Source organism: Oncorhynchus tshawytscha, linkage group LG04 (assembly GCF_018296145.1).
Source record: "Oncorhynchus tshawytscha isolate Ot180627B linkage group LG04, Otsh_v2.0, whole genome shotgun sequence".
In the NCBI taxonomy this organism is placed as follows: Eukaryota; Metazoa; Chordata; class Actinopteri; order Salmoniformes; family Salmonidae; genus Oncorhynchus; species Oncorhynchus tshawytscha.
Genome location: NC_056432.1, coordinates 26,804,656 through 26,832,202, shown reverse-complemented (window position 1 = coordinate 26,832,202; position 27,547 = coordinate 26,804,656). Strand labels below are relative to the sequence as shown.

General features: G+C 42.1%; 1 protein-coding gene across 1 annotated transcript; it reads left to right on the top strand.

Annotated features, from left to right (window-relative positions):
• The first annotated feature begins 1,015 nt into the window (after positions 1-1,015).
• Positions 1,016-26,788, top strand: LOC112248438 (dihydropyrimidinase-related protein 2-like). Its single transcript, XM_042320529.1, has 14 exons — positions 1,016-1,372; positions 7,607-7,695; positions 11,032-11,216; positions 11,504-11,668; positions 11,854-11,915; positions 13,510-13,590; positions 13,683-13,751; positions 22,545-22,665; positions 23,142-23,298; positions 24,354-24,495; positions 24,749-24,919; positions 25,451-25,630; positions 25,767-25,950; positions 26,464-26,788. Exons 1-14 carry the CDS (start codon positions 1,331-1,333, stop codon positions 26,553-26,555), a joined length of 1,740 nt encoding a protein of 579 aa, XP_042176463.1. The 5' UTR covers positions 1,016-1,330; the 3' UTR covers positions 26,556-26,788.
• Positions 26,789-27,547: the final 759 nt, after the last annotated feature.

Below are 27,547 nucleotides of genomic sequence, written 5' to 3'. Positions count from 1 at the left end.
AACTGTCTTGGTGGAAACAGGATGCACTTGAGCTCAATTTCAAGTCTCATAGCAAAGGGTCTGAATACTTATGTGAAGGTATTTCAGATGTATTTTTTAATACATTTGCAAACATTTCTAAACCTGTTTTGGCTGTTATTATGGGGTATTGTGTTTAGATTGAGGGGGGAAATAATTGAATCCATTTTAGAATAAGGCTGTAACATAATGTGAAAAAGGGAAGGGGTCTGAATACTTTCTGAATGCACTGTATGTGTTAATTTCTACCTACATGGACAAACTGCTACTTGGCCACATGGCTATGCGTATGAGTGAATGGCTTCCTTATTTTTAAAGCAATCTAATTGCATTTATATTACATGAAATTAAACAGAATATGCACAATACATCCCTGAATTAATTAAATCAACATGCACACCTGACTGTCATATTGTTTGATGAAACATAACAGCATTTAATCCATACGGCTTCCACACACTATATTACTAAATACACAAGTGGTTTCAATCATCAAAGGTGTAACAAATTTAAACCTGACAGTAGATTGTTCCTATACCACCAATAGAGGTGGTACAGGGATATTAGTGTGTGGGCCTTTTCCTCATTACTCTCATTAGTCACCACTCATATATGAAAGGATCATTTCCACACCTACTAAGTCTAGACTGGCATACAGGGGTTGTATCTGTAATAATTAATTGTTCAAATGATAATTATAATGCAGTGTGTGTTTTGAGAAATATTTTATCTGAGAAAAGATCTTGCTTATTTCAGGTTTATTACCAGTTCATACCAATGTAATGTCACCACTTGCACTGCTATAATAAACAAATGCAGGGTAATTGGTCAAACATGGAACGCCAGTTCATGCGCTCATGTCAATCGACTTTGCTTGTCCTTTCTAATTAAAGGAAGTTGCATTGTTTCAGACAAGTCAAATAAGCATCAGTGTCACTCCTAGCCTCCCATCCATCCTCCAGACTTGGCCTGCAGCAGGTGAGTGGAGAGGCAGGGTGGGGCATTGCGCATGCACGGTGACCGTGGCCCTCATCACCGTTTATCTTATCGCTTGGTGACTGCTGGACAGGCTTGGCTCAGCATTGGAACGTGAGGAAAGGCTGTCAGACCTTTTAAGTTCATTCAGCAAACCTAGTTGGAACGGATTGAGCTATTTCACGAATTTAGTCAGGCGATAGCCGGAGACACAATTTTGTCTGGGCGTCGACTGTTCTCAACGGATCCGAGCATCCATCCCTGTCATTGCTAGCGGTCTAGCTAACATCAGTGAGGTGACAGCCATAATCGAGGACGCTGACAACGCGCCGCTAAAATGTCCGGATACCAGGGAAAGAAAAATATACCTCGCATTACAGTGAGTAGTGTTTTAAATGCTCATAATTTAACAATATTGTGTAAAATCTATACCTATGAATAAACTAGCCGTAGGGATTAGACAGCTAGAATGTGCTAGCGGTAGTTATCACGCTATCTGAGGAGGAGGATGGGAGGGGGGGCATTCATACCAGTGCAATGTCACCACTTGCTTTGCAATAATCAACAAAGGCAGGGTAATTGGTCATAATTGGAACTCCAGTTCATGCGCTCCTGTTATTGGAATAATCGTCAAGACGCTCATTTTATTGTGTGCATGCTATTTTTTTTGCCATTCCATATCCTACCATGTTAGATGATTTAGCCCGGCCGACAGGATCAGGAACAAGAATGGATGATTGGGACATCTTTTATATTTTCCATCCTTATATTCAGATTGATTCTAATATACTTGTAATGCCTTATTGGTAATACTGTCGCTATAGACTATGAGGATACCACAATATAAATTAAAATGTGGGGAAAATCCCAGCAACAATAATACAATGTTTTTTGGGGAAAATGTATTAATTTATTGAATACATATGTATTTGTCACAACAATTCCTCTTATCAACCCAAGACAGCAAATGGTTGATTTGCCATGATGACATTTAGGGAGGGGGTCATAACCTTAGTAGTTAAAAGGGCAAAAACCTTTAATGAAAAGTAGGTCATTGGATTATATCCATCCTTGCTGTAAACTGTTGTTTAAATTTAACTAGGCAAGTCAGTTAAGAACAAATTCTTATTTACAATTAGAGCCTAGGAACAGTGGGTTAACTGCCTTTTACAGGGACAGAATGACAGATTATTACCTTGTCAGCTCGGGGATTTGATCTAGTAACCTTTCGGTTACTGGTCCAACGCTCTATCTACTAGGCTACCTGCTGTGAAGGCCTAGCTTTTGTCTGTATGCTGCCATACTCTACATGCAGTAATGACATTTAGGCATTTAATGTCTTTAATCAAATAACACAAACCACACATTTGCGTGCGTTCCTGTCAAAAATATATGAATTATTGAAATAAAATGGTTCTAGAGATCTGTTCCTTTTTGTTTCTGCAAGGGCAACATGGAAGGGAACTGGGATTGGGGGGAGGTATTTTCAGGCAGCTGTCGGCTCTCCCTCACAACTGGAGCAGACTTATCTAAGCACCTGACATCTCAGGCATTGCATACAGACGGCTCAATCAGTGTGTTGTGGCTTTAAAATGGGGACAGAGCAATGTGATGTTTTCCCATCAACTGTACCAGTGGCACCACCTTGTTGTGGTGTGGCTGACTCACATCTTCCATGTGAAACACTTACTGAAGCATCCTAGGGTTTAGGCCTTGGCCCTGTTACTTGCGCACTCCTCTCTCAGCCCACCAAATCCAAAGAGAGAAGTTATGGGATGCTGCTAATGTACATGGCATTGACAGAGTGGCTCTGACTGCATGTGTAGGTATGGATGTGGGTTTGTAGATCTGCGTGCCACTGCGGCCCCTGAGTTTAGATTGTTTTGTGGCCCCCACCCCCATCAAAGTTGCCCATCCCTGACCTAGACCAATTGACCAATGTTTGTGGTGTAGCCTAAATATTTCCAAGAGAGTGTTTGGTAGAGAATCATTTCCGTGTCACAAAGATTACTCATCCATCCACAGAGCCCATCCAGCTCAGCATTTAACTGGGCTCACTGTACACGAGGCAGGAGGATGCCTTCTTATGGGCAGGATACTTCTTATGGGCTACCATCCTACCTGGCCAACATCCTGTGAAATTGCAGAGCGCGAAATTCAAATGACAGAAGTATAAATATTTAACATTCATGAAAATAGAAGTATTATACATCAAAATAAGGCTTAACTTCTTGTTAATCCAGCTGCTTGTGTCAGATTCCAAAAAGGCTTTTACTGCGAAAGCACACCATGCGATTATCTGAGGACAGCGCCCCGCATACAAAAAGCATGAAAAAGATTTTTCAACCAGGCAGGTGCGACACGAATGTCAGAAATAGCGATATAATAAATGCCTTACCTTTGAAGATCTTCTTCTGTTGGCACTCCAAAAGGTCCCAGTTACATCACAAAGGGTCCTTTTGTTCTTCGATAAAGTCCTTTATATCCATAAAAACTCAGTTTAGCTGGCTCGCTTCATTCAATAATCCACCGGTTTCCGTCCTTCAAAATGCATATCAAATTAATCCTAAACATTACCAATAAACTTATCCAAACAAGTCAAACAACGTTTATAATCAAAAATCAGGTACCCTAATATGTAAATAAACAATACAATTTATTAAGACAGAGAATAGTATGTTCATTACCGGAGATAAATAACAAAGAATGTGCTTTCATCCACTCGCATGGAAACACTACAGCCAAAATGGGAGCCACTTAGAAAAACTACAACTTCTAGTTCATTTTTCCAAAAACCAGCCTAAAGCTTTTTCTAAAGACGGTTGACATCTAGTGGAAGCCCTAGGAACTGCAACCTGGGAAGACTTCGCCTCATAATTAACATGAAAGCCATTGGAAACAGTGGTAGGCTGAATTGTAAAAAAAAATGTATGGTTTGTCCTTGGGGTTTCGCCTGCCATATCAGTTCTGTTATACTCACAGACATACTTTTAACAGTTTTAGATACTTTAGAGTGTTTTCTATCCAACTCTACCAATTATATGCATATCCTCTGCTTCTGGGCAAGAGTAACAGGCAGTTTACTTTGGGCACGCTTTTCATCCGGATGTGAAAATACTGCCCTCTACCCTTACCTGACTAGTCATAATGCATTAGTGTGGCCTGTTATAAATGCTATTAAGTGCAATAGTTGCATTTAATTTCCCTCTCACTACATCACTGTGTCAAGCGTTTGCACAGCATGGAGTTCTCAGATTTTCCACAATTATAGCATAGGCTTATTGTTAACATCTTGTCCATGAAATAAATACATTATATGCTTGCCCTTGAGGTTGTCAGTCTCAGAGATACTGTATGTATAGAAATAGGCCTAGTTCATTTAACCTCCGCTGGTGCTGTTAAGGGGGACAGAGACTCATGAAGTCATTCTGTTTGTGAGGTATTTATAAAGAGATCCAGTGGCAAGACATAAAAACACAGTAAGTCAGTGTTTTGCATAGTTGTGTAAATGTCATTGCATAACACATTACTGATTATTTTCTGTACTCAATGTTTCCATCTTGCGAATACCCAGTGGAATCAATCACTATCATAAATGTTTGCATTGATTGCATCCTTGTTTTAGGTGCTGATTCCATCTTATTTCCTAATAGGCCTATAATAAAGATATTACTATGGATTAGAGGTCGACTGATTAATCGGAATGGCCGATTAATTAGGGCCGATTTAAAGTTTTCATAACAATCGGTAATTGGCATTTTTGGACACCGATTGTGGCAGATTACATTGCACTCCACGAGGAGACTGCATGGCAGGCTGACTACCTGATACGCGAGTGTCGCAAGAATCCAAGGTAAGTTGCTAGCTAGCATTAAACTCAACTTATAAAAAACAATCAATGTTAACATAATCACTAGTTAACTACACATGGTTGATGATATTACTAGTTTATCTAGCTTGTCCTGCGTTGCATATAATCGATGCGGTGTGCGCTAATAGCGTTACAATCGGTGACGTCACTAGCTCCGAGACATTGAAGTAGTTGTTCCCCTTTATCTGCAAGGGCAGCGGCTTTTGTGGAGTGATGGGTAACAATGCTTCGAAGATGGCTGGGGTCGATGTGTTCCTGGTTTGAGCCCAGGTAGCGGCGAGGAGAGGGAAGGAAGCTATACTGTTACACTGGCAATACTATAGTGCCTATAAGAACATCCAATAGTCAAAGGTATATGAAATACAAATGGTATAGAGAGAAATAGTCCTATAATTCCTAGAATAACTACAACCTAAAACTTCTTACCTGGGAATATTGAAGATTCATGTTAAAAGGAACCACCAGCTTTCATATGTTCTCATGTTCTGAGCAAGGAACTTAAACGTTAAGCTTTTTTACATGGCACATATTGCAATTTTACTTTCTTCTCCAACACTTTGTTTTTGCATTATTTAAACCAAATTGAACATGTTTCATTATTTATTTGAGGCTAAATTGATTTTATTGATGTATTATGTTAAAATAAAAGTGTTCATTCAGTGTTGTTGTAACTGCCATTATTACAAATATATATATATATATTTTTTTAAATCAGCTGATTAATCGATATTGGCTTTTTTTGGTCTTCCAATAATCGATATTGGTATCGGCGTTGAAAAACCATAATCGGTCAACCTCTACTATGGATGGTGAACAGATAAAAGATAAGTAAGACAAGATCACTCATGGTTTATCATAGACATATGAAACAGGATATTGGAACCAATTTTCCTTATTCCCTGCACTCAGTCCTGTTATTTTCCTTTATCTGGTTGAGTGCATAAATGTGGTCTAATCTGAAGTCAACTGACCCATTTGAAGATAATAGACTGTTAGATCATGCTGGAAGAAAGCAGGTTTGTGAGGCCTGTTCAGTCTTCTGTGCGACCACCACAACTATTAGTGGTAGGCTATAGGTCACTGTCTGATTGTGAAAGCGCTCAGGGCAGTGTGCTAGCTAGGGGATACTAACACTCTACATCTTGTGACTGCTGTATGGTCTGGAGAGAGGATGAGCCTCTATCGGCTTCATTAAGGTAGTTACTCAGCCCACACTCCCTGAGGAAGGCCAGATGAGAAGGCCTGATGAGAAGTAGGCCAGCCTGAGCCAACAGTAGAATGCTCTCCTCAGATGGAAATGGGATTATTTGTCCTACTCTTAAGTGGATGCTCCTGGTCTTCCATTAAGCCATGCTCTACTCTACACAGCCCTGCATCTCAGACTGAACAAGGCTACCCCTCAAGATCTGAGCTGTTTGTGATCAGGGTGGAATATGTCATTGTTCTATATGAAATATATGGCCAATAGCCTAGTAAAAATGGAGAAGCCAAGTGTTGTTTTAGGAGTGGTTGCTTTAATAAGGCCTTTATGTTGGGCATTAGCCTAATCTTTGTACTCATTTTTACATTTCAGTCATTTAGCAAGCGCTCTTATCCAGTGCGATTTACAGTATTGAGTTCATACTTTTTTGTACATTTTCTGTACTCACATGATATACCAAACATTAGGAACACCTTCCTAATATTGAGTTGCACTCCATTTGCCCTCAGAACAGCTTCAATTCGTCGGGGCATGAACTCTGCAATTTGTCGAAAGCGTTTCCCAAGGATGCTGGCCCATGTTGTCTCTAATGCTTCCCACAGTTGGGTCAAGTTGGCTGGATGTCCTTTGGGTGGTGGACCATTCTCGATACACACAGGAAACTGTTGAGTGTGAAAACCCAGCAGCGTTGCAATTCTTGACACAAACCAGTGGCACTTACTACCATACCCTGTTCAAAAGGTACTTAAATCTGTCTTGCCCATTCACCCTATTAACAACAAACATACACAATCCATGTCTCAATTGTCTCAAGGCTTAAAAATCCTTCTTTAACCTGGCTCCTCACCTTCATCTACACTAATTGAAGTGGATTTAACAAGTGACATCAATACGGGATCATAGCTTTCACCTGGATTCACCTTGTCAGTCTATGTCATGGAAAGAGCAGGTGTTCTTAATGTTTTGTATACTCAGTGTAGAGACATTCTGAGTAGGTGTCGGAATTCCCCTTAACAGCATCACGGGTTTGACAGAGAAAGAAACAGCTCTTGTTGCTTAAGAAGATAACTTTGCAGAAGGATCACAAAAATAAAGAAAATTGTGGCCATAAGCCTGTGTCCTTATGTTTGAATTTAGATAAAACACTTAAAAATATATTGTTGAATACAATTGGGTGTTACTTTGTTTCTGATTTACCTCTGCTTATGCATTGTTGGTTGGGGTTTCTTGGCAGACAAGACAATGGCCATGTCTTGGCCAAGCCCTAGTGCTGTTTTATACAGGAATGCATACTACGGACTCTATCCTTGTGTGGAGCTTTTTAGTCCCTTATGGTAATGCCTCTGATGTGCTTCTATTCAGTTAGGTTCTGTTTATGCTCTCCTGGATGGATGTGCTGGGGTTGAGGATTGGCTAGCTTACCTTTCATGCCAAATTTGTCCAATATAAAGTATGCTTTTTAAATCTATCATCAATGGGTTGTGGTGCTCACTGCTGTTAACATAATTAAGTCACAAATTAAATTCCGTCTCTTCTCACAGAGTGATCGTCTCCTTATCAAATGTGGAAAGATTGTAAATGATGACCAGTCTTTCCTTGCTGACATCTATATCGAGGATGGAGTCATCAAGTAAGTCTTATTAGTTTGAGCGCCATTGTTGGCACTTTTGTTGGCTATATACACTGCTCAAAAAAATAAAGGGAACACTTAAACAACACAATGTAACTCCAAGTCAATCACACTTCTGTGAAATCAAACTGTCCACTTAGGAAGCAACACTGATTGACAATACATTTCACATGCTGTTGTGCAAATGGAATAGACAACAGGTGGAAATTATAGGCAATTAGCAAGACACCCCCAATAAAGGAGTGGTTCTACAGGTGGTGACCACAGACCACTTCTCAGTTCCTATGCTTCCTGGCTGATGTTTTGGTCACTTTTGAATGCTGGCGGGGCTTTCACTCTAGTGGTAGCATGAGACGGAGTCTACAACCCACACAAGTGGCTCAGGTAGTGCAGCTCATCCAGGATGGCACATCAATGCGAGCTGTGGCAAGAAGGTTTGCTGTTTCTGTCAGCGTAGTGTCCAGAGAATGGAGGCGCTACCAGGAGACAGGCCAGTACATCAGGAGACGTGGAGGAGGCCGTAGGAGGGCAACAACCCAGCAGCAGGACCGCTACCTCTGCCTTTGTGCAAGGAGGAGCAGGAGCACTGCCAGAGCCCTGCAAAATGACCTCCAGCAGGCCACAAATGTGCATGTGTCTGCTCAAACGGTCAGAAACAGACTCCAAGAGGGTGGTATGAGGGCCCGACATCCACAGGTGGGGGTTGTGCTTACAGCCCAACACCGTGCAGGATGTTTGGCATTTGCCAGAGAACACCAAGATAGGCAAATTCGCCACTGGCGCCCTGTGCTCTTCACAGATGAAAGCAGGTTCACACTGAGCACGTGACAGACGTGACAGAGTCTGGAGACGCCGTGGAGAACGTTCTGCTGCCTGCAACATCCTCCAGCATGACCGGTTTGGCGGTGGGTCAGTCATGGTGTGGGGTGGCATTTCTTTGGGGGCCGCAACAGCCCTCCATGTGCTCGACAGAGGTAGCTTGACTGCTATTAGGTACCGAGATGCGATCCTCAGACCGCTTGTGAGACCATATGCTGGTGCGGTTGGTCCTGGGTTCCTCCTAATGCAAGACAATGCTAGACCTCATGTGGCTGGAGTGTGTCAGCAGTTCCTGCAAGAAGAAGGCATTGATGCTATGGACTGGCCCGCCCGTTCCCCAGACGTGAATCCAATTGAGCACATCTGGGACATCATGTCTCGCTCCATCTACCAACGCCACGTTGCACCACAGACTGTCCAGGAGTTGGCGGATGCTTTAGTCCAGGTCTGGGAAGAGATCCCGCAGGAGACCATCCGCCACCTCATCAGGAGCATGCCCAGGCGTTGTAGGGAGGTCAAACAGGCACATGGAGGCCACAAGCACCACTGAGCCTCATTTTGACTTGTTTTAAGGACATTACATCAAAGTTGGATCAGGCTGTAGTGTGGTTTTCCACTTTAATTTTGAGTGTCACTCCAAATCCAGACCTCCATGGGTTGATACATTTGATTTCCATTGATAATTTTTGTGTGATTTTGTTGTCAGCACATTCAACTATGTAAAGAAAAAAGTATTTAATAAGAATATTTCATTCATTCAGAACTAGGATGTGTTATTTTAGTGTTCCCTTTATTTTTTTGAACACTGTATATATACATTGGGGCAAAAAAGTATTTAGTCAGCCACCAATTGTGCAAGTTCTCCCACTTAAAAAGATGAGAGAGGCCTGTAATTTTCATCATAGGTACACTTCTACTATGACAGACAAAATGAGAAAAAAAAAAAAAATCCAGAAAATCACATTGTAGGATTTTTAATGAATTTATTTGAAAATGATGGTGGAAAATAAGTATTTGGTCAATAACAAAAGTTTATCTCAATACTTTGTTATATACCCTTTGTTGGCAATGACAGAGGTCAAACGTTTTCTGTAAGTCTTCACAAGGTTTTCACACACTGTTGCTGGTATTTTGGCCCATTCCTCCATGCAGATCTCCTCTAGAGCAGTGATGTTTTGGGGCTGTTGCTGGGCAACACGGACTTTCAACTCTCTCCAAAGATTTTCTATGGGGTTGAGATCTGGAGACTGGCTAGGCCACTCCAGGACCTTGAAATGCTTCTTACGAAGCCACTCCTTCATTGCCCGGGCGGTGTGTTTGGGATCATTGTCATGCTGAAAGACCCAGCCATGTTTCATCTTCAATGCCCTTGCTGATGGAAGGAGATTTTCACTCAAAATCTCACAATACATCGCCCCATTCATTCTTTCCTTTACACGGATCAGTCGCCCTTGTCCCTTTGCAGAAAAACAGCCCCAAAGCATGATGTTTCCACCCCCGTGCTTCACAGTAGGTATGATGTTCTTTGGATGCAACTCAGCATTCTTTGTCCTCCAAACACGACGAGTTGAGTTTTTACCAAAAAGTTATATTTTGGTTTCATCTGACCATATGACATTTTCCCAATCTTCTTCTGGATCATCCAAATGCTCTCTTGCAAACTTCAGACGGGCCTGGACATGTACTGGCTTAAGCAGGGGGACACGTCTGGCACTGCAGGATTTGAGTCCCTGGCGGCGTAGTGTGTTACTGATGGTAGGCTTTGTTACTTTGGTCCCAGCTCTCTGCAGGTCATTCACTAGGTCCCCCCGTGTGGTTCTGGGATTTTTGCTCACCGTTCTTGTGATCATTTTGACACCACGGGGTGAGATCTTGCATGGAGCCCCAGATCGAGGGAGATTATCAGTTGTCTTGTATGTCTTCCATTTCCTAATAATTGCTCCCACAGTTGATTTCTTCAAACCAAGCTGTTTACCTATTGCAGATTCAGTCTTCCCAGCCTGGTGCAGGTCTACAATTTTGTTTCTGGTGTCCTTTGACAGCTCTTTGGTCTTGGCCATAGTGGAGTTTGGAGTGTGACTGTTTGAGGTTGTGGACAGGTGTCTTTTATACTGATAACAAGTTCAAACAGGTGCCATTAATACAGGTAACGAGTGGAGGACAGAGGAGCCTCTTAAAGAAGAAGTTACAGGTCTGTGAGAGCCAGAAATCTTGCTTGTTTGTAGGTGACCAAATACATATTTTCCACCATAATTTGCAAATAAATTCATAAAAAATCCTACAATGTGATTTTCTGGATTTTGTTTCCTCATTTAGTCTGTCATCGTTGAAGTGTACCTATGATGAAAATTACAGGCCTCTCTCATCTTTTTAAGTGGGAGAACTTGCACAATTGGTGGCTGACTAAATACTTTTTTGCCCCACTGTATATATATGGGGAATTTTTTTAAATCTTATTTTGTAATGACTTTGATCATTTCTGGTCTCTCCCTCTCTTAATACATTTCTTCTCCTCAGGCAAATTGGAGAGAATCTGATAGTTCCTGGTGGGGTGAAGATCATTGATGCCCATGGATGCATGGTGATGCCCGGGGGCATAGATGTGCACACACGCTTCCAGATGCCAGACAGGGGCATGGTGTCAGCAGATGACTTCTACCAGGGCACCCGTGCTGCTTTGGCTGGGGGAACCACCATGATAGGTATGTACTAATGAAATGCTTCATCCCCAATGACACACTTTACAAGACACCCCTAGATTCTGAAATACCGATATCAACCAACCAAAACATTTGTTACTAATTTACCCTTTGCAGATGTTCATGTTGCCTCATGGTTTTGAACATTATGCCTTCTGTAAAACGTGATAATGTTACTGCTAAGTTGGTTTTAATGACAATGGTCTGTGTGTGTGTGTGTGTGTGTGTGTGTGTGTGTGTGTGTGTGTGTGTGTGTGTGTCTGTGTGTCTGTCTGTCTGTCTGTCTGTAGTTGATCATGTGGTTCCAGAACCTGGTGTGAGCCTGGTGGCAGCGTTCAACCAGTGGAGGGAATGGGCCGACAGCAAGTCCTGCTGTGACTACTCCCTGCATGTGGACATCACTTACTGGCACAAGGGCATGCAGGAGGAGATGGAGAGCCTGGTGAAGGACCACGGTACGCAACTAACACAATTACACAAACCATTGTCACCCATTCACTCATGTCAGTTGGGGTGGGGGAGCTATGATTTCTACTAAGACTCTCCTTGTGGTTTATTTCCTTCCTGTGACTGTCCTTTCCTCTCCCTTTGCTAACGCTTTGTCTATTGCTACTATTGCTCATAAGTTTTCTATCTTTAGGTGTCAACTCTTTCCTGGTCTATTTGGCTTATAAGGATGTTTTCCAACTTTCCGACTCCCAGGTACGATTCGAAGCATTTCAGATTGGTATGATTTACTGGCGACGGATGGAGGAGTCAACATTTGTGGAGGCTTGTGCATGCATTTAAAGTTGTGATTGCATTGCACTTTGCATAAATGCATTGCATGAAATTATATTCTGTATGATCTTGCTTGGTAACACTTTACTTGACATCCAGCGTCATAACCATGTCATAATATGTCATAACCTGTTATAATATGTTCAGAAACACTGTCATGACATATATATTTATATTTGTCATGATATATATTGTGTTATTTTATGGCTGGTTATGACACCTACATAAGAGTGTAAAAACCCACAAAACCTACCACACAAAGCAAAAACATTCCATTACACCATAGTCTATGTGTCAACAGTATCTTTATGTTATCTATTTTTTTGTTGTTGACCATATTAAATTATCATTGTAATTGTGTACACATTGATGTCAGACATGCAGCTTACCCCAATGCTCTGTTGCTGATGACTGAGATGAATGCAGGAACAGATTTCAGGAGCAGGACAAGACACCCTCTTTTTGACTGATGACTGATGTAAGGGTGTGTATGAGATAGGCCTATCTGGCTTGTATGATTATTAAGGTCATAATGCTTTTTGACAGTGTAATAAAGTGTATTTTCATAGTCCAAGTAAAGTGACACAGTATGGTCATAATTCTTCATGAGTGTCATAAAGTTATTTAAAATATGATGAATAAAGCATGACTATAAATGTATTACAACAACAACAAAGGATTTAAGAAACAAACTTTAAAACGAAAGGAAACTTCTTGGCAGGGAAAAAAAACTAGTTTGAATAAATGTGGGTTTTGACACTTCCCGTGTCATAACCAGCCATAAAATAATGCAATATATGTCACAACAGGTGTAAAAATGGGTTATGACCATATTATGGCAAGTTATGTCAGCTGTTATGACATTAGTTAATGGTTATGACCATGTTATGGCACTGCGTGTCAAGTAAAGTGTTACCCATTGCTTAGAAACTCTTTGAAGGCTGAAACCTAATTTGAGATTAGTACGTGTAAAAAGTAGTTGATGTCAATGGGGGATTTGCATGGATTTATGCGGAACACTGCTCCAACAATTATGAGATTATTGAAGCCTTCTTCACCTCCTCTGGAATATCTACTGCTATCTGACTGCTAGATAAAGGATTGTGGGGTGATTGATCACTCTCACCTTGCACATGTATTTCTGGGAAAGCTTTGTTAATGGCACTGTATTGAGTTTTCCCACTCAGCACAGGCCGGTTAGTGGTTAGGACTGCCACTGGGGATGACTCTTGTAACACGTGCTGAAAGATTGCCTGACAGTTTCCTGTGGCCTATTGCAGCTGTCAATTCCTAGTTGATTGCCATGTGAAATCTGAGTTGAACCATGTGGTCAACCTAAAGAAGTAGAGTAAATTAATTAATCTATGCATTTAACATTCTCATCCAACATGTCTTGCTCTGACAAAGATCTCCACTAAAGCTTGGACCACCAAAAAACACATTGTAAATGTCCTCATTGCTAAAACCCCTTGTTCCCAGGCCTGTGTGTTGAAAGGATGCTTTCCTCTTCCTGTAGATGTACGAGGTGTTCAATGTCATCAGAAACTTGGGAGCAATCGCTCAGGTGCACGCAGAGAACGGGGACATCATTGCTGAGGTATCAGAACTTCTAATAAATCCTATCACCTTGTCCCAGTTTGCTGTCTCCACAGGCCAAGCCACTAAAGCTGTTGTCTGATGTGTTTGCAGGAGCAGCGTAAGATCCTGGAGCTGGGCATCACTGGCCCTGAGGGTCACGTGCTGAGCCGCCCGGAGGAGGTAACTACGACCTCTGGCCAAGTGCTGTGCTTCTATTAGTCTTCTACTTGAACTTGAAGTGTTCCTTTGGTTGTTTTACATGGAAAGCAAGAAAGTGGCTATATGATGTTACAGGAAAATGTTGCTTTTTTACAACCAAATCTCAATTTTTAATGTAAATCTCATGTTATAGATGGGTCCAAATGGAAGCCCTGAAGCCCTTGGCAAAATAAAATAAGAACTTAGACTCTATTAATTATCTTGTTTGAACAAGTTAGTAAAAAAATATATATGAATGCTGTTTAGTCTAATTAGACCTAATTTGTTATGCAGCTTGTCAGACCGTGTAATGGTTGCTGCATTATTAATTGACAGTTTTTTGATTGGCATTCAACAGCAGCCCTGCTTTAGCCTGAGCATGTAAGTGGGCGAGTGTTGAGCGAGGAGCAGAGAGTAATTTGAGCAGATTTAAAAAATGGTGTGTACCTTCTCCCGCTTCAATTTCGCTCTGCCCTGCCTAGCATTTTTTGTTTCCTTCATCACTGTTCTTTTAATTAGGTCTATTTGGTTGTAATTATTTAGCCTACCCCACCCAGAGTAGCCTATATCTAGTTTATATTCTACTTTAACATTAGGATATGTAGTTTCTATTTTAAATAACTAAATGTATTCAGGGATGTTTTAGGTAGGCAATCCATAGGTGACTGTAAAACGTATTTTAGTTTTTCTTGGAATAGGAACACCATAATATAAATAAATCAATTTAATTCATCTAAAAAAAAAAGTTTATTTTCATAAATAAAAGGGAATAAATCATCTCAAACTGCAGCAGTCAAATGATTTGCGCACAGAAGCAAACGCCAATAAGCTTCACATGTGCATTAAGCATATGGGAAATGTGCTTTACAAATTAAATAATATTATTATTATTATAAAGACAGGTGAGAGAATGAAAACAAGTAGGCCCTCCGGTCATGACACAATACTATCATCTGCAGGAAGATAATGAGATTTCAACATACAATAGGGACCGGCACAGAGTCCAGTAGGACAGTGTCACAAGGCTACATAGACATATGCCTACACTTCACTGCTGGAGAGAATACACTAGAAAACGAGCGATGTGGATTTTTTTTAGGGCTGATTCCGATACCAATTTTTGCCGGTAAAGTAGGCCGATATTTTATATAATTAAATTTGAAAATGTTGATGACAAAATCATTTTATTTGGAAGGTAAATCTCTTAATTAACTAGGTAAATCAAGATGCCATACAATAGGCTTACTCACATTACAGGTGAATGCATATTCAATAGGAGTGTGTGCATGCATTGAGTTATTGAGCTTGTTTTGACTGATTGTCATCTGAAGCATCAGACTCCACCAAACAAATAGGTTTGCCTTCCATTTGGGACTGATATTATCCTACTGAGGACATCATAATGGCACTACTGTTAGTTTGAGAATATAAAATCACATATTCAATGCAAATGGGTCCAACATAACGTCATGATTTGTGATCGCAGATGTTTATGAAACTATAATTTGTCATTTTCAGTGATCAGGATTCTTAATTTTTTTTTGCTGTCAGGCCGCATCTTGAAACAACTCAGCTGCCAGGACGAAACTCGAAACAGCTCAATTGGCCAGTTCAGCTCTCTGTCAAGAAATAGACGGGTTATAACTTGATCCTACTGCTACGATTGGATGAGCGACTGTAACTTAGTTGCCATTCATATCTCCTCATCCCGTGTTGCCAACTTTGCAGCTAGATTTAACGAGTTTTCAGACCCCTCCAGTGACTTTTATTGACAAAAGAGTGTAGCGACAAATGTAGCTACTTATTAAGGCTGCCTCAGCGACTTTTGTTTGATTTTTATCGACTTCCCTGTTTGTGCCCGCTCGGCTTAGTGTGTGTGCACCCATCACTTGTGCACGATCTCCGGCCTCTTCATCCGCCCCTCCCCCACCTCTCGGTAATCTCCCCGCTGCAGCAGCGAGTGAGGTAATTAAAAAACATATATATATTTCTTTATTTCACCTTTATTTAACCAGGTAGGCCAGTTGAGTACAAGTTCTCATTTAAAACTGTGACCTGGTCAAGATAAAGCAAAGTTGGGTGGGCTATTTACAGATGGGCTATGTACAGGTGCAATGATCTGTAAGCTGCTCTGACAGCTGATTAAAGTTAGTGAGGGAGATATGAGTCTCCAGCTTCAGTGACTTTTGCAATTCATTCCAGTCATTGGCAGCAGAGAACTGGAAGGAAAGGCAGCCAAAGGAGGAATGGCTTTGGGGGTGACCAGCGAAATATACTTGCTGGAGCGTGTGCTACGGGTGGGTGCTGCTATGGTGACCAGTGAGCTGAGATAAGGCAGGGGCTTTACCTAGCAAAGACTAGATGACCTGGAGCTAGTGGGTTTGGCGACGAATATGAAGCGAGGGCCAGCTAACGAGAGCATACAGGTCGCAGTGGTGGGTAGTATATGGGGCTTTGCTGACAAAACGGATGGCACTGTGATAGACTACATCCAATTTGCTGAGTAGAGGGTTGGAGGCTATTTTGTAAATGACATCGCCGAAGTCCATGATCGGTAGGATGATCAGTTTTCTGAGAATATGTTTGGCAGCATGAGTGAAGGATGCTTTGTTGCGAATTAGGAAGCCGATTCTAGATTTAATTTTGGATTGGAGATGCTTAATGTGAATCTGGAAGGAGAGTTTACAGTCTAACCAGACACCTAGGTATTTGTAGTTGTCCACATATTCTAAGTCAGAACCGTCCAGTGTAGTGATGCTGGATGGGCGGGCAGGTGCGGGCAGTGATCGGTTGAAGAGCATGCATTTAGTTTTACTTGAATTTAAGAGCAGTTGGAGGCCACGGAAGGAGTGTTGTATGGCGTTGAAGCTCGTCTGGAGTTCAGTTTGGACACTGTGTCCAAAGAAGGGCCAGAAGTATACAGAATGGTGTCGTCTGCATAGAGGTGGATCAGAGAATGACCAGCAGCAAGAGCGACATCATTGATGTATACAGAGAAAAGTGCCGGCCCGTGAATTGAACCCTGTGGCACCCCCATAGAGACTGCCAGAGGTCCGGACAGCACGCCTCCGATTTGACACACTGAACTCTGTTTGAGAAGTAGTTGGTGAACCAGGCGAGGCAGTCATTTGAGAAACCAAGGCTGTTGAGTCTACCGATAAGAATGCGGTGATCGACAGAGTCGAAAGCCTTGATAATCCTTAAGATGTTTCTACAACTTGATTGGAGCACACCTGTGGTAAATTCAGTTGATTGGGTGTTTTGAAAAGGCACACACCTGTCTACATAAGGTCCCACAGTTGACAGTGCATGTCAGAGCAAAAACCAATCCAGAGCTTCCTAGAGCTGGCCGCCCAGCCAAACTGAGCGATCGGGGGAGAAGGGCCTTGGTCAGGGAGGTGACCAAGAAACTGATAAACACTGACAGAGAGATGGGAGAACCTTCCAGAAGGATAACCATCTCTGCAGCACTCCACCAAGCAGGCCTTTATGGTAGAGTGGCCAGACGGAAGCCACTCCTCAGTAAAAGGCACATGACAGCCCACTTTTGTGAGTTTGCCAAAAGGCACCTAAAGGACTCTCAGTCCATGATAAACAAGATTCTCTGGTCTGATGAAGCAAAGATTGAACTCTTTAGCCTGAATGCCAAGCGTCATGTCTGGAGGAAACCTGGCACCATCCCTACGGTGAAGCATGGTGGTGGCAGCAACATGCAGTGTGGATGTTTTTCAGTGGCAGGGACTGGGAGACTAGCCAGGATCGAGGGAAAGATTAACAGAGCAGTCCCTGCCACTGAAAGTACAGAGAGATCCTTGATGAAAACCTGCTCCAGAGCGCTCAATATGTCAGACTGGGCTGAATGTTCACCTTCCAACAGGACAACGACCCTAAGCACATGGTGCCAATAGATAGGGCCGCCATGCTTCCAGCCCCTAGGCAACTTTTTTATTTTTTATTTTTTTTTATGTGTTGTTTCTTACATTATTTGCCCAGATTTGTTTTGTGTGATTACAGACAGCCGGGAATAACCTTTGCATATCAGAGCGGCGGTAACTCACCAGCATTACGACCAGGAATATGACTTTACCGAATTGGATCCTTTGTTCTTACCCCCCAGGGCAATTAAACTGATTCCAGAGGCTGATCCAAAACACCGCCGGCGGAGAAGAGGTATTCGGAGTGGACCTCTAGGCGCACACAACACCCGCATCCGAGTATATTGCTCGCTAATGTTCAGTCTTTGGATATTGAAGTTGATGAGCTCAGGGCGAAGATTTCCTTCCAGAGAGACATCAAGGATTGTAACATACTCTGTTTCACAGAAACATGGCTCTCTCTGGATATACTGTCTGATGGGTTCTCAATTCATCGTACTGACAGCAATAAATATCTCCGCGAAGAAGAAGGGCGGGGTATATGTTTCATGATTAACTACTCATGGTGTGATTGTGATAGCATACAGACACTCAAGTCCTTTTGTTCACTCAGCCTAGAATACCTCACAATCAAATGACGGCCGTATTACCTCCCAAGAGAATTATCTTTGGTTATAGTCACAGCCGTGTATATTACCCTTCAAGCCGATATCACAACAGCCCATAAAATAACTTCACTGGACTTTATGCAAACTGGAAACCACATATCCTGGGGCCGCATTTATTGAAGCTGGGGATTTTAACAAAGCACATTTGAGGAAAATGCTACCGAAGTTCTGTCAACACTTTGACTGCAGTACTTGCGCTGCTAAAACATTTGACCATTGCTACTTCAACTTCCTTCAGCAAATCTGATCATGACTCCGTTTTGCTCCTCCCTTCCTATAGGCAGAAACTCAAACAGGATGTACTCGTGCTAAGGACTATTCAACGCTGGTTTGACCATTCGTAATCCACGCTTCAAGATTATTTTTCATCACTGGGACTGGGATATGTTCCGGGTAGCATCTGAGAATGACATTGATGATTACATTGATACGGTAACTGAGTTTATCAGGAAGTGTATAGGAGATGTTGTACCCACTGTGACTATTAAAACCTACCCTAACTAGAAGTCGTGGATAGATGGCAGCATTCGCGCAAAACTGAATGTGCGAACATGGCAGAATACAAACAGGGTAGTTATTCCCTCCGTAAGGCAATCAAACAGACAAAACGTCAGTATAGAGACAAAGTGGAGTCACAATTCAATGGCTCAGACACGAGACGTATGTGGCAGGGTCTACAGAAAATCACGGACTAGAAAGGGACAACCAGCTACGTCGTGGACACCAACGTCTTGCTTCTGGACAAGCTAAACACCTTTTTTGCCCGCTTTGAGGATAACACAGTGCCACTGACGTGGCCTGTTACCAAGGACTGTGGGCTCTTCTTCTCCGTGGCCGACGTGAGTAAGACATTTAAGCGTATTAACCCTCGCAAGGCTGCCGGCCCAGACGGCGTCCCTAGCCGTGTCCTCAGACCAGCTGGCTGGAGTGTTTACGGACATATTCAATCTCTCCCTATCCCAGTCTGCAATCCCCACATGTTTCAAGATGGCCACCATTGTTCCCGTACCCAAGAAAGCAAAGGTAACTGAACTAAATAACTATCACCCCATAGCACTCACCTCTGTCATCATGAAGTGCTTTGAGAGACTAGTCAAGGATCATATCACCTTTACCTTACCTGGCACATTAGAACCCCTTCAATTTGCTTACTGCCCCAATAGATCCACAGACGATGCAATCGCCATCGCACTTCACACTGCCCTATCCCATCTGGATAAGAGGAATACCTATGTAAGAATGCTGTTCATTGACTACAGCTCAGCATTCAACACCATATTACCCTCCAAGCTCATCATTAAGCTTTGGGCCCTGGGTCTGAACCTCGCCCTGTGCAACTGGGTCCTGGACTTCTTGACGGGCCGCCACTAGGTGGTGAAGGTAGGAAACAACACCTCCACTTCGCTGATCTTCAACACTGGGGCCCCACAAGTGTGCATGCTCAGCCCCCTCCTGTACTCCCTGTTTACCCATGACTGCGTGGCCACGCACACTTCCAACTCAATCACCAAGTTTTCAGACGACACAACAGTAGTAGGCCTGATTACCAACAATCACGAGACAGCCTACAGGGAGGTGAGGGCCATGATCGGCTCCTTTGTTTTGTTGACGTGAGAGGTTATTTTCCTGGCACCACACTATCCTATTCTACTGTATCTTAGTCTATGCCGCTCTGACATTGCTCATCCAAATATGTATATATTCTTAATTCCATTCCTTTACTTCGATTTGTGTGTATTGTTGTAAAATGGTTAGATATTGCTTGTCAGATATAACCGCACTGTTGGAGCTAGAAACACAAGCATTTCGCTACACCCGCAATAACATCTGCTAAACACATGTATGTGACCAATAAATTTGATTTTGATTTGATGACAATGCAGGAGTGGCTTTGGGACAAGTCTCTGAATGTCCTTGAGTGGCCCTGCCAGAGCCTGTACTTGACCCCGATCGAACATCTCTGGAGAGCCATGAAAATAGCTGTGCAGCAACGCTCCCCATCCAACCTGACAGAGCTTGAAAGGATCTGCAGAGAAGAATAGGAGAAACTCCCTAAATACAGGTGTGCCCATACCCAAGAAGACTTGAGGCTGTAATCGCTGCCAAAGGTGCTTCAACAAAGTACTGTGTAAAGGGTCTGAATACTTATGTAATTGCAATATTTCAGTTTTTAAAATTTAATCCATTTTAGAATAAGGCTGTAACAAAATGTTGATGAATTCGTAGGGTCTGAATACCTTCCGAATGCACTGTATTTTGTAAATATTTTCTCTAAATTGTTAACTAAAGTTTATTGCACCATACTGGCCATTTACTTGTTTTCTTTCTCCAATCAAAATAATAATAATAATAATGCATAATAGACACTAAGAAATAAAAAAATAAAAATTGAAATAGTATCCATGTATTTTTTAATTGGAGGCTTCTCATATATATTCCATTGTCCTTTTTCTTCTTTATATTATGTATATATCCCCAGTAATATTCCTTTATGTAATTAAGCTTTTACATGTGTTTTTTTTTTCTTTTTCTTTCATAATAATAATAATGTTATTTAATTCGTAGAGCGAATTATGAAGCTTATTGGTGCATGCTTCTGTGCGCAAATCATTTGACCGCTGCAGTTTTCTATTGTTTATTCTCATTTAAAAAAGAAGCTGATACTGGCCATTAGTTATTTATTTTTCTCTGATATTTTTGCTTTATTAAATTGATTTATATTATGGGGGTGTCTATTCCAAGAAAAACCTAAATACATTTTACAGTAGTTTATGTATTGCCCACCTAAAACAGCCTTAATATATTTGTCCTTCAAAATAGAAACTACAGAAAGTAGAATATTAAATAGATTTACTGTGGGTGGGGTAGACTAAATAATTACAACCGAGTAGCCCTAATTAAAAGAATAGTGATAAAGAAACAAAAAATGCTAGGCAGAGCAGGCCCAGAGTTTGTTGCTGAGCAGTACCAGAGCGAAATTGCAGCGTGAGAGAAGGCTACAGCGACACTGGAGCAGGAGAGAAGGCCAACACCATTTTTTAAAAATCTGTTCGAATTACGCTCTGCTCCTTGCTCCACATTTGTCCACTTACATGCTCTGGCATTCAAAAGCAGCCCTGCTTTAGGCTATCAAAGAGCTGTCAATTAATAATCATATCAATCGATCAAATCAGTGAATGAATGGCTGCAGCAACCATTACACAGCCTGACAAGCTGCATAACAAATGAGGCCTAATTAGACAAGATAACAATTAAGTCGTTCAAACAAGATAATAAGTCATTAAAACAACTTTGTATCTCTTAATATCTTGTTCAAACAACTTTTTTTTACTAAGTCGTTCAAACTAGATGATTCCAAGAGTCTTCTTTTTCTTTTTTTGCCTTGGGCTTCAGGGCTTCCTTGAGGTCCAGACACTTTTTTTTTTGCGATATAACAAAAAAAAATGTTTTGAAATGTACCACAACCAGCAATTCACTTTCTATTCCTCGTTGCGCAGTACAGGTGCTCTGAATAAACATGAACAAAGGCTGCAAAAACACCAAAATAAGTCATTTTAGAAACGCAAACGCTCTCAGTTAATAATGCAGGTCTTTAGATGTTGTACACATAAAATTGTGTCATTCCGAACTTTATCCGCAACATTATATTCCATTTTATTGCGACTCGAGCTATACCTCTCAGTTTGTTCTAGCAGCAGGTTACACAGTGAATGGAAATGCTGGATGGGGGAAAAGCTTGAGTCGCAATGAAATGGAATATACCATTGCGGATAAAGTTCAGAATTACACGATTTAATGTGTACAACATCTAAAGACCTGCATGACGTTTGCGTTTTCTAAAATGACTTATTTTAGTGTTTTTGGAGCCTTTGTTCATGCTTTTTCGGAGCCCCTGTACTCCACAACAAGGAAGAGAAAGTGAATCGCTGGTTGCAGTATATAAAAAATATAAAAAGTTAAATTGCAAAAATAAGTGTCTGGATTTTTCTATGACATGCTATTTAGAGATTTGGTTGTTAAAAAGCAAACTTTAACAGAACTCACTACAGAAGTAACTGAACAGCGAATGTGAGAGTCAAGTCTCTTGAGTTCTTTTCCTATGCTTGCTTCTTCCAGAATGCCTACTCAGCATTTTGGTAAATGCTGCAGCAGTGAAGAAGTCCGTAACTCAACATGAAGGTCACTGAGTCTGGTCTGAACTCCCTTTCTCTGTGTCTGTCTCTGTTGTGTAGGTGGAGGCAGAAGCAGTCAACCGGTCAGTCACTCTGGCCAATCAGACCAACTGCCCCCTCTACATCACCAAGGTGATGAGCAAGAGTGCTGCTGATGTCATCGCCCTGGCCAGGAAAAAGGGTAATAGTAAAGAGAAAGAAGTGTGGTGATGGACTACTGTAACATGTTTTCTATTGATTGCTCTCTGTGGTTTGTGTATCGTAACTACTGTTTAATAATAGTAATATGTGTGCTTACATTTGTCCTATTTCACACGTGCGAATTGGAAATTATTTTTTTGCATACCCCATTGCCCCTGAGAAACCCCTGGAGAGTGTGGTCAGAGCCAAGGATCAGCCATTATTGACGGCGATCCTGAAGCAATAAGGGTTAAGAGGGAACATTGACAGATTTTTCACCTCAACGGCTCAGGGATTTAAACCAGCAACCTTTCGGTTACTGGCTCAGCAGTCCTAACTGCTAGGCTACCCGTCCGTTTTAAGGTACACTAAATGTCAAATCGCATATAAATGATTCCCCTTGTAAATCAGTCCTGCTTTGGAGACAGGGCACAAGCCCCCTGACCTGGTGTTTTGCTGTGTTCTGTGGTACTCTAGGTGCTGTGGTGTATGGAGAGCCCATCTCTGCCAGCCTGGGCACGGACGGAACCCACTACTGGAGTAAGAACTGGGCCAAGGCAGCTGCCTTCGTCACCTCCCCACCCCTCAGCCCTGACCCCACCACCCCTGATTATCTCAACTCACTGCTCTCCTGGTAGGTGCTCCATTTACACTATGCACCTCTAATACAGAGATATGCAGTAATCATGTGTACAGAGATACAGAGATATCAGTAATCATGTGTTACTTACACACATCCTCCACCAGAAGGTGATATGTCATTCTAGCCTCCTGGGGCTTCATTTATTAAAGGTTCAAAAAAACGTCCAGTTTTCCCGCAAAGGTTGGTATTTATCGATTTTGAAAAGTGTGTGTGTATCTCCACGCAAATACCTTGATGTTTCTACTTTTTAAGACTTGAACATGAATTCCCCCCATGCACATTCTCTCGGGCAGTCTTTGCCACTCTTCACACTTTACTATTCAGTTGATTTAAATAGTAAAGAAAAACAATCCAGATGACTAGGCTAAAGTCCCTAAGAGGAGATCGCATAGCATCTAATATGTTTATTTTATTTTTATTATATAGGTCTAAATCATAATCAAATTGCAGGACATGTCTCTCCTTTTCTGACATAACTGGTTTGAATTATTCCCATTACACAACAAATAGTAGGCTACCATTTATCAATCGCTAATTCAATAGCCAAGCATGCTCAAAAGTAAATAGGCCGTTAACCTCGACAGTACGGGTAGGCTACAGTATTTTTGTGAGATAGGCTTGGCTACGATGTCACGCTCCTAATCCTATTTTTAATTTCAGATGCTATACCAGGGGTGTCAAACATAAGGCCCGCGAGGGGGTCCAATCCGGCCCGCCGGTGGTTTTAGTACAAACAATAACAACGTTTTATACATTTTTGGTGTGGAGAACGAACTCGGTATACTTTAAGATGACTAATCCAATCAAAACTGTGTAGAAAATGATAATGGACCAACATTCATACAGTTTCTTGACTGTTTCCAGCTCACTAATAATCACAGAAATGAAAACTAGACAGTCAGGGAGAATGTTTTAAAGAAATGTACGCACAGTTGATAAATGAGGCCCATGGAAAGTCATATTACTCAAGACAAAACATGCAAACGTAAGACCTATGAGTGGAGTGTCTCATTCTCTCTCTCCCTCCATCCTTTGTTCCTCTCCAGTGGTGACCTGCAGGTGACTGGTAGTGCTCATTGCACGTTCCACACCTCTCAGCGTGCTGTGGGCAAAGACAACTTCACCCTCATCCCAGAAGGCACCAACGGCACTGAGGAGAGACTCTCCCTCATCTGGGACAAGTGTGTGGTGAGGCACATTCTACTGACCTTTTTCTGCTGGTTTTCCTACAATCAAACATACCACAATCAAACATGCTTCTTTCAAATTGATCCTGTATATGTAAATAGATATAGATTTTGTAGAATTAACAATGAATTTACTTTCCCAGTTTGTGCCGCAGTCATTCATGTCATCAAGGGGTTCTCAGTTGTTCAAGTGAACATTTGCAGCTGTCTTGTTAGTCAGGAAATGACAATGCCTTTTCTTCTGATTCCCTTAGGTGACTGGAAAAATGGACGAGAACCAGTTTGTGGCTGTGACCAGCACCAACGCAGCTAAGATCTTCAACCTGTACCCCCGTAAGGGCCGCATTGCAGTGGGCTCTGACGCCGACCTGGTCCTCTGGGACCCAGACGTCAGCAAGATCATCTCTGCCAAGAGTCACAACCTGGTGAGCCTGGCCAACCCACACTGTACTAACCATATCATAACCGTGGTGTTTATACATGGTTTTAGTCCCACCTACTGTATGTAGGACTCAGTTTGGATCAAACAATTCTTCCACATTTTCATATGAAACATTGAAGCCTTTTTCCTATGAAGCGTTGAGACAAACCATTAAGTAAAATCTACTGACCTGAAATGACTTGTTAGAGAACAGCTCATGCAGACAGGGCCCGAGTTATCCCTCAATGAGTCACCACTTTCTTTCATTTAGAGGAGCTAGCTGGCTACATCAGCACTAGTTTCTCCTGATGATGTCAGCTGAATGCCACAGTTACCATGCTGGCACAATTCATTGAATATATAAGGGCCTAGACTAAAGTTCATATGGAAAAAGGCCTCAAATCTTTGAAATGATTTTTGGGGGTTTGCAATGTGCATGTGAAAGTAGAGTAAGTGCTGTCTTTCTCTGTGATTTGCCCTCTTGTACTTTGTCAGTCTATTTGAAACTCTTCTCATCAGAGCTCTTCTTTTGCAGGCTGTGGAGTATAATATCTTCGAAGGCACCGAGGTGCGTGGAGCTCCCCTGGTGGTGGTCAGCCAGGGCAAAATAGTGTTGGAAGAGGGCAACCTCCATACCACTGAGGGCTGTGGGCGCTATGTGAGCCGTAAGCCCTTCCCTGACCATGTCTACAGGAGGATAAAGGCTCGCAGCAGGGTGAGTCTATAGTGCAGTGAAACTGACATTGAATAGAATAAAGATTGTTGATTGTTAATTACCATTCTCACTGACAGTGATGAACTTGAACAGCCGAACTGATGCTGTTATCTCGTCTGTCTTTCTGTCCTCCCAGCTGACGGAGCTGAGTGGGGTCCCCAGGGGTCTCTATGACGGGCCAGTGTGTGAGAATGTGACACCTAAGGTCATGACCCCGGTCACCTCGGTGAAGACCTCTCCAACCAAGCTGCAGCAGCAACAGCAGCAGCAGGCTCCCCAGCCCGTCCGTAACCTGCACCAGTCTGGCTTCAGCTTGTCTGGTCAGTACAGCTCAACGTTTCTCTCACAGCTCCACATGGAATACCAGTAGGAATAGCATAATACTAAGATGTGTAAGCACAAGTATTATAATTTGGCCAGAAATTGTACCATATTAGGTTTGGCAGATGCCTGGAGAACACTACCTGCCCCAATGCATATTGCCAACTGCAAAGTTTGGTGGAGGAGGAATAATGGTCTGGGGCTGGTTTTCATGGTTCAGGCACCGCCCCTTAGTTCCAGTGAAGGGAAATCTTAATGCTACAGCATGCAATGACATTCTAGACTATTCTGTGCTTCACCTTTGTGGCAGCATGACAACGCCCCCATGCACAAAGCAAGATCTATATAGAAATGGTTTGTCGAGATCAGTGTGGAAGAACTTGACTTGCCTACACAGAGCCCTGACCTCAAACCCATTTGGGATGAATTGGAACGCAGAGTGCGAGCCAGGCCTAATCGCTTTTGGTCATGTAGTGTAACTGACTTTCTTTTCTCTTATCTCTCATGCCCAGGTGCGCAAGTTGATGATAACATTCCCCGCCGCAACACCCAGCGCATTGCGGCGCCCCCTGGTGGTAGGTCCAACATCACCAGCCTGGGTTAAGCTCTACTGTCAGCTGAGCTAGGGAGGAGAGGAGCGGAGCAGGAGGATCCACCTCAGCTCCTAGACCAACCATCACAACCAACAAAGCTTCATCTATTGTGGTCCCGTCTCCCTGACTTAACTGCAAGCTGGTGGTCAAAAACACTCCATCCATCTTCATCCATACTTAACCGCTCTGCCACCTCATTCAAAGAAAAAAAAAGAAATAGCACTCAATGTTTTGTTTTGTATTACCTACATGCCATATGCAATCTTTTCATTTTTTTTAAAGGAAGAGTCAAGTGAATTTAGAGAGTTCTTGATGTTTTTCTGTATATACACTGAGTGTACAAAACATTAGGAACACCTTCCTAATATTGAGTTGCACCCCCTTTTGCCCTCAGAACAACCTCTATTTGTTGGGACATGGACTCTACAAGGTGTCAAAAGCGTTCCACAGGGATGCTGGCCCATGTTGACTCCAATGCTTCCCACAGTTGTGTCAAGTTGGATTGATGTCCATTGGGTGGTGGACCGTTCTTGATACACACAGGAAACTGTTGAGCGTGAAAAAGTACACCTGGCACTTACTACCATACCCAGTTCAAAGGCACTTTTGTCTTGCCCATTCACCCCATTAACAGCAAACATACACAATCCATGTCTCAATTGTCTCAAGGCTTAGAAATCCTTCTTTAACCTGGCTCCTCACCTTCATCTACACTAATTGAAGTGGATTTAACAAGTCACATCAATAAGGGATCATAGCTTTCACCTTGCCAGTCTGTCATGGAAAGAGCAGGTGTTCCTAATGTATTGTTAACTCAGTGTTATATATATATATATATATATATATACACACACAATTTAAGTTTAGTCTTTGATTACATTTTGGCTTTTAATTGTACAAGAGGAGCTGTGGATTGTGGTCTTGTGGCATTTGATGTATCTACACTCTTAGAAAAAAGGTTTTCAAAAGGGTTCTGTGGTTGTCCTCATTGGAGAACCCTTTT